The following is a 15,341-nucleotide window of genomic DNA, read 5'->3' as shown; positions in this document are numbered from 1 at the left end:
TGTTATGTGTCATGAGAAACTGACAAGATGTTGCGGTGTCCCGTGATACAGATTTGAGTATGCACACACATATGCACACACACCAATGGGAGGAAGCATATATACACTTGTATTGCAGAGGAGATTTTTTTTTTTTTTTTTTTGCATTGAAGGCAGAATATCAACAACTCAACCACAGCAACACGGCAGTTTTCTGGTAAGCTGCAGGTGACTTCCCTCCTAATGCACATGCACATAATGGTTCCTTTCTGATACTTGTGATAGTTGGTAGAGTCCTTATAGTCTCATTATTTTATTTCCCATAATGAAACTGAACCTTGTCTAACTCATGTATTGAAAAAACAATGACCTCTCTGAGGTGGGGGTGATTAAATGTCATCTTTTGAATTCAGTGAAAATGAGTCATATCTCACAAAAGACAAAGGTTTTTCACAACTGAAATAGTTTTAGATGGTTTTTAACTCAAACTGTAAAAACAAACCTTCATATCTGTACAACAATACACTTACATTCTCTACTAAAGCTCTAAAATAGAAAATATAATGTATTAACTTTTCAGTGCCCAAAATATTTCACTGACTGCACATAAATTTGCATGTGAAGATATTTGCAGTCACTGATCATTGGATATGCATGGATTACTGAACTGACAAAAATCAGCTATGAAACCCCAGGGCAATGCATAAACCTTCTGGTTTTAGACATTGAGGTCTTATATCTTCACAACATCACTCAGATATTTTTTTTTAAGATAAAGATGTTTCACGTAGTTTAACAAGTCTCAAAAAATGAGTCAGCAAAGAGTAAATATAAGATTACATGCAAAACTGTCTTTTCTAATAGTAATTCTGAAACAGTTCCAATACTCTGGTTAACATTTAACATTTAATATTTATTGTTTTTATTGGTAAACACCACCAAAACTAGGTAAATAAAAGTTGTTCTTTTTTTTAACTTGGGTTCAGATTTAGATTTGCTGTTGTTTTATTGCAGGAATATTAGATTCTCAGCACTGAACAGTTGTATTGTTAAGGATTTTCTGTAGTAGGATAGTAGTTTATTGACTCAGTGATTCAAGTGACAGTGTTTTATTATTAAATGGAGAACAGTTCCATATTTTCGTTATTTCATTGGGAATTAAGCTGGCGATCATGTGAGGAAGGCTTTTCAGTTTTTTGATGAAAAGATGAAAACAGAGACTCTTCTTTTAACGTGTTTTATTTCTGTGATGTTAGTCTTTGCTGGCAACATAAGATAAAGCATAAGCTGCACTATAGTTCTTGTGATACCTGCCATAACCCTGCATTTGCTCTAGTACTGTAAGTACAGTAACTTCTCAACAGAGAAGGATTTAATCTAGCAATAACGGGAGAAACAAAGTGACATGTTTCTCCTTGTTAACTAATGTGGGTGTAGGCATATTTTGAAATCATACAGAGGACAAAACCCAGTTTTGGAAGTTTTGTGTTGCATTTTAATTGTCTTAAAATTAGCCAAATATTTTTCCAGTTTTGGTAATTGAATTGGGAGTTCCCCTCAAGTTCAATTACCAACCTGGAGAATGCACAGACATTCAAAAAAGTAGGGGAACAGTAGGAGCGCAAAAAGAAAGTTTTACCACAGGAATTCCCAACATGTTAACGTTCTACAATAATCATCAGTGTATATGTAAAAATATTATGATAAGTTGCATGAAACTGTCTTACTTCCCTGTATGCAGTTTATACATATAATACTTGTCACAGGATTTCCCTAATGCTGTGTTTGGTGTATGGAAATCAACCCATATTGACAATATTCATTCTCTTCTCGGGACTTTTTAGAAATGGGGTAAGGCCTGACAGAGGAAGTGTTTGTTTCTCAGTTTAGAAGCTTCAAAACCACTGACCTGGTTCCTGTACATAATTTGCATATGGAGATCCCTAGTAGCCTACAGATTGTCTTGTGTAATGGTTTTTTAAAGAAGGTATCATTTTGTTGTCTCAGGGTTTTCCTTGGGTTTTCTTTAGTCATAGTTTCTGAAAACAGCATGTCGTCTGTCAGCTGGTTTCACTGACTTGTGAATGTCTAAAAATAATCTTCGCTTAAATCTAAATTGGATAAAACGTTTGCTTTCAACAAAATACTTTGCAATGCTACATAAAGTTGCAGGTGACTGGATAAGACTTAAATTCAAATGAAAAGAGTTTGACTTTTTAACTTAATTTAATAATTCTTTTCAAAAAATATTTTCATGTTCCACTTTCACTTTTTCCACTTTTCACTCACTGTTTAGCTAGGTTTAGGCATTGTTTTTAGGAATCTTGGCAACATATGAATTTTACAGACTAGTCCAAGTTTTAATCATGAGTAGCACATGTATCAACAAAGGCATTAAATAAATAGACTAATAAATAGATTGAACAAAGAAGTAGCTGGTCTTATAAGCACAAACATGAAAATATTTTGCCATGTAAGAAAACATGAAAGAGAATCAGACACAAAATGCTCTTTATATCAAAGTTTGCTTGTTAAGTAAGGTGAAACCACTTGTTATTGTAAAAAGTTTGTGGATTGATTAAGTATTACGAAACTGTGTGAATTAAACACACTGCTGAGAAATAAGAACATTCTCATGTGGGCAACTGCAATAAAGTTCATTGTTGGCGGCGATGAAATCACAAAATGTCCAAGAGCACATAACTATCAAGCCGTTTCTCTTTAGTGCTCCCCACACAGTTTCACTTCCGGCAGACAACACATTAGTCAGTTGTAAATAGACTCAGTGAAACAGGGTTAAAAAGGGCGTTTCTTAGAATCTTCTCAGTCTTCATAATCTCCCAAGACTCCTTCCAACAGTTACCAGTCAGTAGCTCTGTAATCTAACCTCTGTTTCCTTCCTACAGTATGTTCAGTAACTGCCTGTTAACCACTCAGTTTTATCCCCAAGATTTCCGCATGTTTTTTCAGTTTCTGGCACTGGAACATTTTACCTCACTCTAGTGCTTCTGTTTCATTAAGTAGAAAATGTGAGTTTATTGCTCCAGTATTGCACTGTAACATGCGGTGGCAGGATTTTTTTTCTTTTTAAATAAAGTGTTTTGTCACATCTCACAGTTTATCAGTCAATTTTCAGCTGTACATCGCAGAGAGAAAGGGACACATTGTTCATATTGAAGTCCTGCCCACAATTCATTAACGGCAGCGGGGACAGAGAGGTCAGCAGAGGAAAATCCCTCAGTGGAAAGATTGATTCTAAGTCATCCATCATGTGTGTGTCAGTTTGTTTCTCTCTAGAGTAACCTGGATGTGTAACATCTCCTTTGTAAGAGTCTATTAAATCAGATTGGCTTACAAGTAGTCCATTGTCAATAGACACTTTTCTATATTGTTTGATGATTTTGGTTTCATCGTGGCCTTGCTGATGACACCAAATGCACTGACCAGCTCCTGAACAGATACACGACTGAGGCCCAGCTCTGTAGCCCGTGACCACCTCGGCCAAAACCAAGTTGGGAAGCATCTGTTTAAATGTTTCCTCATCATCAGAAGCTTGCATCTGCACATCTGAAGGACTCTGGCTGTGATAGTTGCCTCCAGCAGCAGACTCTTTTAGAGGCCCACTGTCCTGCCCATCCAGGTTAATGCAAGAAATCATCTGGCAGCCCAGACCCACCCCACTGTCCTCTCTTTTCCGAATGGAATCAGCCCGCTCATTCTCAAGTGGGTAATCTGTTTGGCTGCTAGTTGTGCTTTCAGGTCCTCCCATGCTTCCACAGCCACTGTCATCTTGTCTCGTTGGTGGATTCTCTTCAATGTTTGAGTTAGACTCCATACTGAGCCCACTATCCATGCTGGTCCTCCTCTCCTCTTCTTCATTGTCCTCTGTTACTGTAAGATGACTGATTGGGTCTTTCACACCATCTTTCATGTCTTTTCTGTATGGTGACAGAAACCATCCTTTGTCTGTAACCACCTCCACAGTCCCATCTTCAACATAGAGTGGAAGCCAGCCACTAGCAGGGGATTTCTAAGGTGAGTCAAAGAAAAAAGAAAATTAGATTTGATTTATGAAACATTGGATTAGTGCACATTGTAAGATCTCTTTTCAAAATACTGTTTTTCTGTTTTCCAAATAGTTGACACTACAAGTGTGCACAGTTGTCTATAGTTTACTGTACTTACCAGTGCAGCAGGTGTTTTCTCTGGACGTTTCAGGTAACACAGCAGGAAGACTGCGATGACTGCAATTAATGCCAGCCCACCCACAAATGATAGGGATGATACGGCAATAATGTAATACTCTGAAAAGAGCAAAAGCACCAAAGAATTTACCAAATGTGAGTGTCTTGCTGAAAAAAAGCAAGGCTATAGCTGAGCTTTTATCATACTAACAATGATACTTCATAAAGGTGTAATCTAAATCTAATCAAATCTACCACACGCAGTGGACGATAGATGCTTTATTAAGATTTGTTTTAATGCTGAAAAATTTTCAAATGTTTGGCATTTAGCTGCCATCCCTGTTTTCAGGCCCTGTGTAAATGTGATTTATAGGTGACATATTTAATAATCTTCTTAAATAATCTACCATTTTTTCTTTACCTTGCTCTGGCAACAGCAGACACTGTTTTTTGGAAACACTGCTGGTGGGGAGATTTCCACTGCCCTCTAACTTGACGCTGACACAGTACTCTTTACCCCAATGGAGAGAAGTGAAAGTAGTCTTCTGATCCTCTTCCATGTCATCCTTCAAGTATGCCGTGGTATTCTGTAGGGCAAGAACATAGTCAGCTGTTTTTTTCTTTAAATAAGCTTTAAATAATAAAAGTAAGGGCAATTCATCATTATATTTTCCAGTCTTAAATTGTGAAGTTGTTGGAAAAGGTGTAAAAACCTTATTGCTTTAACCTAATCCTAACCTACCTTATTATCTTGTCCTTTCTCCTCTAGGTAGATGGTGTACTTTAAACCATAAGGATTAATCTTCTTCAAAATGGGTTTTGGGTGAACAGAGACGGTTATAGTGCTGAATGTAGCCCACAATGTGAAGGAGGGAGGTTGCAGTTTGCCTATGATCAGAGAAGGGAAAGGAAATAATCTTATTATGTGTCTGAATTATTAATTAGAGCATTTTAATCTAAAAATAACACAACAAATTGTGCTTACTTTCATTCAGGAGAAATTTCTTACGAACCCAAATAGACTCATCGCCCCCTGCTACCAGCTGAACTCTGACCTTGTAGCCAGATTCAAAATCAGTTATAAAACTGTTAAGGCTGCAGTAGGTATCATTAATCTGTGTGCAACTTGCCAACATGGCCCAGTCATCTTGGTACCTAAGGACAGAAAACAGTCACCAAAATAAAAATATGAACTTAAAAAAAGGTTTAGTAACTCTTAGTTGAAAAACAATTAACATCAAATGCTTGAAAAACGAACTGAAGACAAAATCAAAATGAAGTCACAGAGAATAAAAATGTAATTAAAAAGAAATAAGGATAAGGAAGTTCAGAGATTGGCATATTGTAAGTCTGTAATAGGATTCTTACTGATATGTAAGTTAAACTTACTTTGCCATTTCCACATTGTAGTAATAGTTTGAAGGTGCATCTTCAGGTGTGTCCCAATGTAGTGTTATATCGCCATCCAAAATATTCACCATCACTTTGGCAGGACCAGGAATGCCCTCGGCTCCTGATATAGAAAAAAAGAGGTTAAGACGTACATTAACTGTTACAATAATGGAAGTTTAAAAAAATATATATATATATATACACACATATCTTTTTCAAACACGAATTCCTGTATATAGGGAATGAGCTATAAAGTCAATGGTAATGTAAAACCCTCTGAACATATTCCGAAAGTGTTACTGCCAGACGTTTTTGTGTGAAACTTGTGGTCAAGAAAAGAAGAAAAAGATGCTGACAAGCTTTGATTTATGGGATCTCCAACTAAGTGACTCTGGGTTTTTTGGAAAGGGAACAGAATTTCCACTCTTGCCATTCAGCTCATTTACTGGCTTCATCTGATCATAGAAATAAAACAAATATTATAAATGATCATGAAGGAAAAATATAGTACCTTCTAAATAATTTTTAAATTGTTATTTAAGTAAATGATCAACTGTGACTTTTTTCCGTAACTGGACATACTAAGTAAGATTACAAATAGAGCGTAAGAAAAGCTTTTAATTACCTGACACAAGGCTCATGTAGATCATTAAGAAGACAAAACCCAGCAATTTGGCTTTGATATCCATTTCAAGTATCTGGAAATACACCATTTAGTTAGAATCCGGTTAGTAGTCGCCAACAGAGTCCCTTATTCCAATCATCACCGACAGAAACATCCAGCCTCCACAGTGGCTCTGTGTAACTGTACAGAAGAGCTAAACTAAACTGTTGATTAATATTAACAAGGAGGAAGCAGCTGTTTTCTGCTGATACTGTGCTGCCCACACATCTGCGGTACGAAGAAGAAGAGGCCCCTTGTTTTTCGAAAATGACTTTATTTACATAGTTCTCACCAAGTACCTTTGTCGCTCGCCTAACATCCCTCCCTCTCAGATGATGAGTTTCCTGTTGTGACTATATCCGTGACGTTGCTGCTAGTTTCATCTCTCGCTTGCTCTTGCCTTTCTCAACAAGAGAGCCTTTTTCTTCCTCTTTTGTTTTTTCTTTTCCCCTTTCCATGCTCTCACCGGGCTCATAATGTAATTAGTGTTGAGCACTATCAGAAAAAACACAGTTGGAGTGTGTCTACACCAGATATGAGAAGAGGAAGCTTTCAGGAATTCCCCTTTCACTTTCCTCCCCCCCTAAAATGTAGGCAGTAGTTACTATCAAAGACTCATTCTGGTGTTTATCAGTTCACTTTGTATACTCTTTTGTTTATGTAATTTCTGTTTTTTCACTGACAAATATAAAATTTTAACTCAGGAAACTCGTCTTATCACTGGTTTCCTCTTTTAGGCTTTGTCTACCTTTTCCTGTGACACTTTGTTCAGCACGACCTCCTTTGTGGTTTGATGCATTGCATATGTTGTTTCTTTTTTTTTCTTTTGCACTTAACCATGGCTGAAGATAGAAGAACAGAGACAACTAAAGATCTATGTTGATTATAGCCCCAGTTTGGGTGAATGTGCTTACTTTTCTGTACTAACACTTAAATAAATCAAAAATAAAGATCTTGAAAGTCAGACTTCACTTGATGATAAGAATAAATCATTAGCTTGTGTGGATAACAGGCATATAGCTTCATCATACATTAAGCCATATTAATATGTCGCCGGCATGCGAGTTATTATGTGTGATTAGGCAGCAATATTTTTCCATGTTCTTTAGAAACTTACATTATCTAACATGAGGGATGCAAGGCAACCTATATCTTTAAATACCACATGAATAAAGTATATACTTTTATCTATGTGCGCAAGAAACCACAGTGACTATCAGGCCTTATCTCTACACCTCATCCTACACAAAATTTCAGTAGTTCAGTTCATTACTCCTGTTTTGCAGATTAACAAAGAAAGCTGACGGCGTAATGTGTGTTATGGGTAGATATATATCGATTTCTGGTTAAGAAATGACTCATAAAAATACCCCTTGTTAAACCGTTAACAATCACTTATTCCTGCATAATTCTCAGATTTTTCACTGTCCATCATTGTCTCTGCTGCATATCAAGGTTTAAAAGCGTCACATACAAATTACTTTTCTTCCTCTGTCTGCTGGATTCTGCTCATTCGTTACTGTAAATGTGTAAAGGGTATTGATTTACTGCTTAACATAAGTTCCCTAAAACAAATAGGACATAGACTGCTGAACCTGCAATGTCATCTAGCCTTCCTCATCTTTTTAAACTGTTTCAGGCTTTACCCAGTTTTTCCAACAAGAGAACGAGTCTGGTGCCCATGGGAGTACCACACTCTTTCTTTTATTGTGATTGCATGTGACTTATGCTTAGTCCACTGAAACTGTATGAGAAAGAGGATTGGTTGGATCTGGCACAAACCTCAATATCTAAATTATACCAAAGAGAAATACATTGGGATGTTGATTTATTCAAGGAGCTTTTATCTAGATGTACTTTAGTAAAGAGTGCCTTCCATTTCTGAGAAGTAGCTTTCTCTTAAAGTTAGCCATATATACCCCCATGTTCTCTCACCTCCTCCTCTCATGTGATTTCGTTTTAGTTTTACTTCCCAGTAAATGCAAACAGGGTCTCTGCAAAGCACACCACATCTCTATTTGATAATGTCAGGTGGACAGAGAGCCGCTGACTAAATGTGAGCTTTGGGGGAGGGAGTCTTTTTTAAAAGGTCACAAGATCAACTGCTGTTGTTCAGAACAGGGACTTTCTTGCAAGTCACTTTTTAAGTTATAAGTGCCCTTTGGCTTCATGCACAATAAGATCACCCTCTAGTGGTGTGAAAAGGTGCATCATAACAGTGAATATACTCTCTAGTGTGTATCACAAACTCAGTGCATCATTAAGTATCTCATTAATATCAGCCATGAATAAACCACTAATGAGCAGACAAATTAAAATGCTGAACATCAGGTCTCATAATATAGATCTACATTACAACACCTGGATTACACTTAAGCACATTTCCTTTAAGGTCATTATCTTTTATGCATCAGTTTTACAGTCATGCAGAGTCACAACAAAGGAAACTTGGGGGAAGATAACAGGCAGATGACGTATAACAAATCATCTAGATTCAGATCTAAAACTGTGTTTACAGTTTGCGAATGTCTCACATTCATGTTTTCCAAAAAGTTGATTCTGTTCATCTGGATTTTGCATTCAGAGCCCGAAGAAGTCACCTGGATGAGTCATGAAACATTTCTGAAACTGTAAATTCATAATCATAATCATAATCAGAATACTTTATTAATCCCGAAGGAAATTCAACGTCCAGATGAACAGAATCAGCTTCCTGTGATTCCCTTGCCTGGATGACTGAGGATACGTGAAGACATTCATGTTTACAGTTTGTAAGATACATATTATGCAACATGCTCAACAACGGTTCAGCAAAGATGAGCAACAGAGATGCAAAGAGTTTGCAGAAATAGTATCCACTACACTAAACTACAGATGAGTGAGAAAATTAAAGCCACAACTAAGACAAAGTTGGTATTAACATTGTGTTAGACCAGTATGTGCTGCCATAACAACTTCACTGTGTGTTGTATTGATGCTATAAGCCTCTGGAACTCTACAGGTGAAAAGAAGCAGTTTTTTTTGCTTAAAAGATATTCCATCGGGAGGGTAATGAAGAGTGTAAAAGTTCAAAAGACACTCCAGCAAAATGCCACCCAAAGCAAAACATTTGCTGGATTCCATCACTGTAGGGAAGATTTGAGTTTTTTCTTTAATTTTCACCAACCTACCAGTATTTCCCAACCAAGTGGGAAATACTGAGGATGATCAGCCTGGTGGGACTTTCAGATTTTCAAGAGTCTCAATGGTTTGGCACCACCTTATTCAACTGACTTTTGCGTCGCTGCATTTCCAGCTGCTCCTCAATATTCCTAGGTCAAACCTTAAAAGCAGAGGTGATAGAGCCTTTTCATTTGTGGCTCCTAATTGAAGGAACAACCGATCATTTCACATAAAAGCCACCCACTCTCTTAGTCGTTTCAAAACACTGCTTAAAACCTACTTATTCTTGCTTGCTATTAGTTCTAGTTGAGCAGAGTTCACTAGTTTTTATTATGCAAACACAGACTTATGTGTATTTTTCATTTCATGATTTTAGTGTATATTTATTTTTGATTTAGTGATTTTTATGCGTAGCGTATATCTCTTATAACCTGTAGAACAATTGAGGTTGTTTAAAATCTGCTATAGAAATAAATTCCGACCTGACTTGACTTGTCAGTTATACATTTTGCACGGTCAAAGTGAAAACAGCGATGAAAATTATGTTTTAGTTTCAAATTGAAAGGGGTAAAAAAGAACAAGTGAAGAAATGTGTGGCTGCAAGAGGAAGTAGAGATCATATATAAAGTGAATCTGGCAGGTGCAAATCAAAAATACCCAGGAGCCACATCTGTGCAGAAAGGCACCAATTTCGTGAGAAAAATGCTTTCTCGCACATCCAAAATTACTTGTATTACCACGATTTGGTTCCTTGTGATTTTGCCACCAGTATTTCATTTTTCTTAATGTTTTAAAGCCCAAACAATGAAATAATTACCATAAAATTCAAATTGGTAGCACTTTATAATAATGTCAAAGTATTAACTACTGTTAAGATATTAGTAAATCATTAACATGTACTTAATTCATAATTTTGTATAGCATTACCCCTCCTTATTATGACATTTATAAATACAGAGACATGAAAAACATTGTGAGTTCGCATGTTACGAGGCAGGCTCAACCGAACCGTCACTGGATTCAACACAGTTTGGACAGGAAATAGGCCAATGAACTGAGGAGCAAGCTTCTTAGATTCAGTTCTGAGAGAAACATGCTTGGTCGAGAGCCACACCCGCTGGCCCACCTGGTAGTCCGGTGCCGGGACGCGGCAGCGATCGGCCAGTCTCTTGTTCTGGGCCGCCGTTCTCAAGAGGGCCGCTCTGGCGGCGCGCTACGCTCTCCAACAGCGCCACATGTGGAGCTGGACAGATGGAACGGCCAATTCTCCCTCAGAGATGGAAAGAAGCGGGGGTTGATAGCCCAAGGACGCCTCAAACGGGGACACACCGGTGGCCGCCGACGTACTGGAGTTGTACGCATATTCCACCCATGCGAGCTGCTCGCTCCACGTCGATTGGTTGGAGGAGATTACACAGCGCAGCATAGCCTCCAGCACCTCATTAGCCCGTTCCGTCTGGCCGTTGGTCTGGGGATGGAAACCCGAGGACAGGCTGACCTGATCCCCTAGTTCCGCACAGAACTCCCTCCACACCCGGGACGTGAACTGGGGACCACGATCAGACACGATGTCCCGAGGAATACCATGGAGCCGAAAAACATGCTGGGTGAGAAGGCGAGCCGTCTCCAGAGCAGAAGGAAGCTGTGGCAGGGCTATAAAGTGGGCAGCCTTGGAAAACCGGTCAACAATAGTGAGTACAGCAGTATTACCTGAGGACGGAGGCAGTCCCGTAACAAAGTCCAGAGCAACATGCGACCAGGGACGCATGGGAACAGGCAAAGGGCGTAGGAGGTCAGCAGGCGCCGAGGTCGGCATCTTGTTCTTAGCACACTCAGGACAAGCCGCCACGTACTCCCCAGCATCCTGCAACAGAGTGGGCCACCAAAACAATCGGCGCAGGAAAGAGACGGTGCGGTTCTTACCTGGATGGCAGGCAAAACGGGCGGTGTGGGCCCACTGAAGCACCTTACCGCGGGCCGACGCAGGAACAAACAGCTTGCGCTCCGGGCCCGTGCCAGGATCCGGCTCCTGTCGCTGGGTGTCCCGCACAACCCGCTCAATCTCCTAGGTCAAAGCGCCGACGAAACAAGATGGAGGCAAGATGGGCAAGTCCTTCTCATCGCCCTCGGCCTCAGGCGTAAACTGTCGAGACAGCGCATCAGCCTTGGCGTTGCGAGACCCGGGTCTGTAAGTGATGGTAAGGTCAAAGCGAGCGAAGAACAGGGCCTACCTGGCCTGTCGGGCGTTAAGGCGCTTCGCAGCCTGGAGGTACGCCAAATTTCTGTGGTCTGTCCACACCACCACTGGATACTTGCTCCCCTCCAGCCAGTGACGCCATTCCTCCAGGGCCATTTTAACAGCGAGAAGCTCCCGGTCACCAACATCATAATTCCGCTCTGCGTGCGAGAAAAGAAGGCACAGGGATGCATCTTACCGGCCACCCGCTGCGAGAGGACGGCCCCCACCCCTGAGTCGGAAGCATCCACCTCCACGAAGAATGGGAGCTCCAGGTCAGCCTGTACCAGCACAGGCGCAGATGAAAACAGAGCCTTCAGTTGACCGAAAGCCCGCTGAGCATCCAGAGACCACTGAAACAACAACATGGGAGAGGTAAGGGCAGTCAGAGGCAAGGCAATCCAGCCAAAGTTGCGAATGAAGCGCCTGTAGAAGTTGGCAAATCCCAGAAATTTTTGCAACTCCCTGCGATTCTTGGGCACTGGCCACTCAACCACCGCCTTGACCTTACCTGGGTCCGCACGCAGCCGCCCCTGTTCCACCACAAAGCCCAGGAAAGACACAGTTGGAACATGGAACTCACATTTCTCAGCCTTCACAAACAGGCGATTCTCCAATAAGCGCTGCAGTACGAGCCTCACATGCTCCACATGTTCTGCTGGGCTCCGGGAAAACACAAGGATGTCGTCTAGGTAGACAAAAACACAGTGGTTAATGAGATCATCATTAATCATAGCCTGGAAAACAGCAGGGGCATTGGTGAGCCCAAAAGGCATCACCAGGTACTCGAAATGTCCAAGGTGAGTGTTGAATGCTGTTTTCCATTCATCCCCTTCACGAATCCGCATCAGGTGGTAAGCATTGCGGAGGTCCAATTTGGAAAAAACCGTGGCGCCCTGGAGGAGCTCAAAGGCGGACGCCAGCAAGGGCAAGGGGTACTTGTTCTTGATCGTGATCTTATTCAAACCCCGGAAATCGATACACGGCCGGAGCGACCTGTCCTTCTTCGCCACAAAGAAAAATCCCATGCCCAAAGGGGAAGTGGAGGGTCGAATGATGCTGGCCGCCAAGGAGTCATTAATGTACCGTTCCATCGACTCCCACTCGGGCTTGGAGATGTTATAAAGTCGACTGGTGGGCAAGGGAGTGCGGGGAATCAAATCAATGCCACAGTCGTACGGGCGATGGGGCAGAAAGTGAGGAGGCTTTGTCTTTGCTAAAAACCTGGGCCAGGTCATGATACTCAGGCAGAACACCAGACAAATCAGGAGGCGCAACAGGCTCCGCGGAGCCAGCGACCGTCGCACCAAAAGTCGCAGAGCGCAAGCACAAAGCGTGACACTGACTGCTCCACCCCGAAATACGGCCCGTGGCCCTTTCGATCTGCGGATTATGTTGTCGCAGCCAGTGATAGCCCAACACAAGGGGAGCATCAGGAGATTTAAAAAGAAACAAACTGAGCTGCTCCGAGTGATTGCCAGAGAGGGTGAGTGTGATGGTACGAGTGCGGTGAGTGACCGTAGTCAGAGGGCTGCCGTCAAGAGCCGAAACCTGGAGAGGTTCAGGGAGAGGAACAATGGGTACGGCTAATTTATGAGCTAGTGATTCATCCAAAAAACTCTGCTCAGCTCCAGAGTCAATCAGCGCGCTACACGGGTGAGTAAGGGAATGAAAAATCAGCTTGGCCGGACAACTGAGATGGGGAACAGAGTTAGCCGTAGCACCCGCCAGTATCCCCACAGCTACTGGCGGGCGGAGTCTTTTACTCGCTTCGGACAGGTATCAGCCCAGTGTCCCCTTTTCCCACACACGAAGCACTCACCCGTGCGCTGTCTTCTCCTCCGATGGGAAGCACCGAACCAAGCCCGGCCCAGCTGCATCGGCTGTTCCTCATCCTCCGCTGGGTCTTCTTCTTCCTCTCGCCAGTGAGAAGGAAGCAACCCGGTAGGCGCATCGGCGCCTCCTGCCAGCCGTCGTTCTTCATCTGCCCGTCTCCCAAACTCTCTCATATGATTATCCAGTTGAATGCACATATTAATCAAAGTGCTAAGGGGTTTAGGTAGCTCTTTCGTAGCTAACTCATGTTTGAGTTCTTCGTTTAGGCAGTTCAGGAAGGCTCCCCGGAGTGCGTTTTCTGCCCAGCCCGTCTCCTCGGCCAGGATCCAAAAGTCAATGGAGAAATCCGCGACACTCTTATGTCCCTGCTTTAGGGTAAACAAACGATTAGCAGCGCCATCTGCATCCGTTCCTTTATCAAACACACAGAGGAACTTGGTCAGAAAATCCTGGTAGGAGATATTCGGTTGAACATTTAAAACGGCTTGTGCCCATTGCAGCGCCCGGCCAGTCATCAGTTCCACCATAAGCGTGATCTTCGCACAATCTGAGCCGTAAGCCTGTGTCTGTTGTCTGAAAATCAATGAACACTGCATCAGAAAGCCTCGACTCTTTGTTATATCTCCATCAAACTTCTCCGGAACCGGTAATGTATGTTCTCGCCTAGGTGGAGGTGGTGGAGGCGAAGGGGGTAGTGGGCAAGCTGCAGCCACACTTACTGATGGAGTGGGTTGTGGATTTTTAGCTGAGGTGCCGGGCGCGGTGAGTAACATACCTTGAATGTTTGCAAGCACCTGTCGCATCGCTGTTTGTTCCGTCATGATGTGTTTCATCATGCTCTCATGGCGGTCCAAAACTTCGCCCTGAACGGAGAGCTCTCGTTGAACTGGGTTTGAGTCCGCTGAGTCCATGGCTGGCTGGAGTATTCTGTCACGGTTGTTAAAGAGTGGACTCAGGCGCGGAGCTCAGAAATAATGACAGTGCATTTATTTACAGTGCAGCAAGGTGACAACAGTTCAAATGTGCAACAATGGTGATAGTGCGTCCCTCCTTCCGTGTAAGCCCGTGCGTGGTAGTGAGTGCCCGTCTCTCCTCCAAGTGCTTCCTTAGTGTCCGTAAATCCTCCGTCAATCCCTGTGTGCACACACACGACAGCAGAATGAGTACGAAGATCAGACAGCACTTCAATAACGTTAGCGACTCGAAAACACTACCAGGCTTAGTGCAATACTCCAGCCCTGTCTGTCGCTCAGCCACACCATTAAGTAGCCCTGCTGAAGATAGTAGTTGATTGGCAGCAGCTGGTGGATTGACTGCAGGTGTGGCAGCTCCGGGCGACAGCACTTCCGGGTCGGAGGTAGCCTGTTGCTAGGTTACCTCCTAGCACATCTCAGCGGAGCCGGAGGGGACGACAGGGCGATAGGAGAGACACATACACACGCACACAGATATACACACACTGGCAGGTCGACCGGTCAGGGCGCCGTCAGATCCTGACAAATAAACTATCAATATTTGTATCGATCCACCCCCCTATATTTTTCAGAGGGAGAAATCGCACTAATAATGTAGAAGTCTTCCTGGGTAGATGCTAGGTGGAACGGAAATGCTAGGTGAGGTCAGACGCTGGAGACTTGGGGGAATAAAGATTAAACAGACACTTTTTGAAGCTTAAAACACACCAGAAAATTGACAGACAACAACACATATCTGCATAATAATGTCCAACACCCTGGAGGACAACAAGGAGAATTTGGATGCTCTGAAGGAATACACTGACTGGTGCTTCGACACTACAGTCAGAAAGAAGGCCCAGAGTTTCTCTTCCCCAGCCAAGAACGAGATGCTGTCTTCCAAGAGAAGTCATGGACCAGACGACCAGATAGCC

The 15,341-nt window shown here is 42.3% G+C and overlaps 1 protein-coding gene across 7 annotated transcripts; it reads right to left on the bottom strand.

Annotated features, from left to right (window-relative positions):
* Nucleotides 1-1,202: 1,202 nt before the first annotated feature.
* il10ra (interleukin 10 receptor, alpha) lies at nucleotides 1,203-14,765 on the bottom strand. Of its 7 annotated transcripts, none has more exons than XM_082501751.1 (14): nucleotides 14,668-14,765; nucleotides 13,440-14,587; nucleotides 12,201-12,305; nucleotides 11,817-11,970; nucleotides 11,613-11,722; nucleotides 11,353-11,524; nucleotides 11,092-11,245; nucleotides 6,181-6,253; nucleotides 5,553-5,676; nucleotides 5,149-5,318; nucleotides 4,906-5,051; nucleotides 4,585-4,750; nucleotides 4,165-4,283; nucleotides 1,203-4,009 (listed from the first exon to the last, which is right to left on the bottom strand). In XM_082501751.1, the coding sequence occupies exons 7-14, from the start codon at nucleotides 11,242-11,244 to the stop codon at nucleotides 3,101-3,103; spliced, it is 1,860 nt and encodes a 619-aa protein (XP_082357877.1). In that variant the 5' UTR covers nucleotide 11,245; nucleotides 11,353-11,524; nucleotides 11,613-11,722; nucleotides 11,817-11,970; nucleotides 12,201-12,305; nucleotides 13,440-14,587; nucleotides 14,668-14,765; the 3' UTR covers nucleotides 1,203-3,100. The 7 variants fall into 7 exon arrangements, with proteins under 7 accessions (XP_082357877.1, XP_082357875.1, XP_082357876.1 ...); XM_082501749.1 differs by having other exon boundaries at nucleotides 11,613-11,970; nucleotides 13,440-13,821; nucleotides 14,229-14,587; XM_082501750.1 differs by having other exon boundaries at nucleotides 11,613-11,970; nucleotides 13,440-13,818; nucleotides 14,229-14,587.
* Nucleotides 14,766-15,341: the final 576 nt, after the last annotated feature.

This window comes from Aulonocara stuartgranti, assembly GCF_965226115.1.
Source record: "Aulonocara stuartgranti genome assembly, chromosome: 14".
NCBI classification, from domain to species: Eukaryota; Metazoa; Chordata; class Actinopteri; order Cichliformes; family Cichlidae; genus Aulonocara; species Aulonocara stuartgranti.
This window is presented reverse-complemented; position numbering and strand designations above follow the sequence as displayed.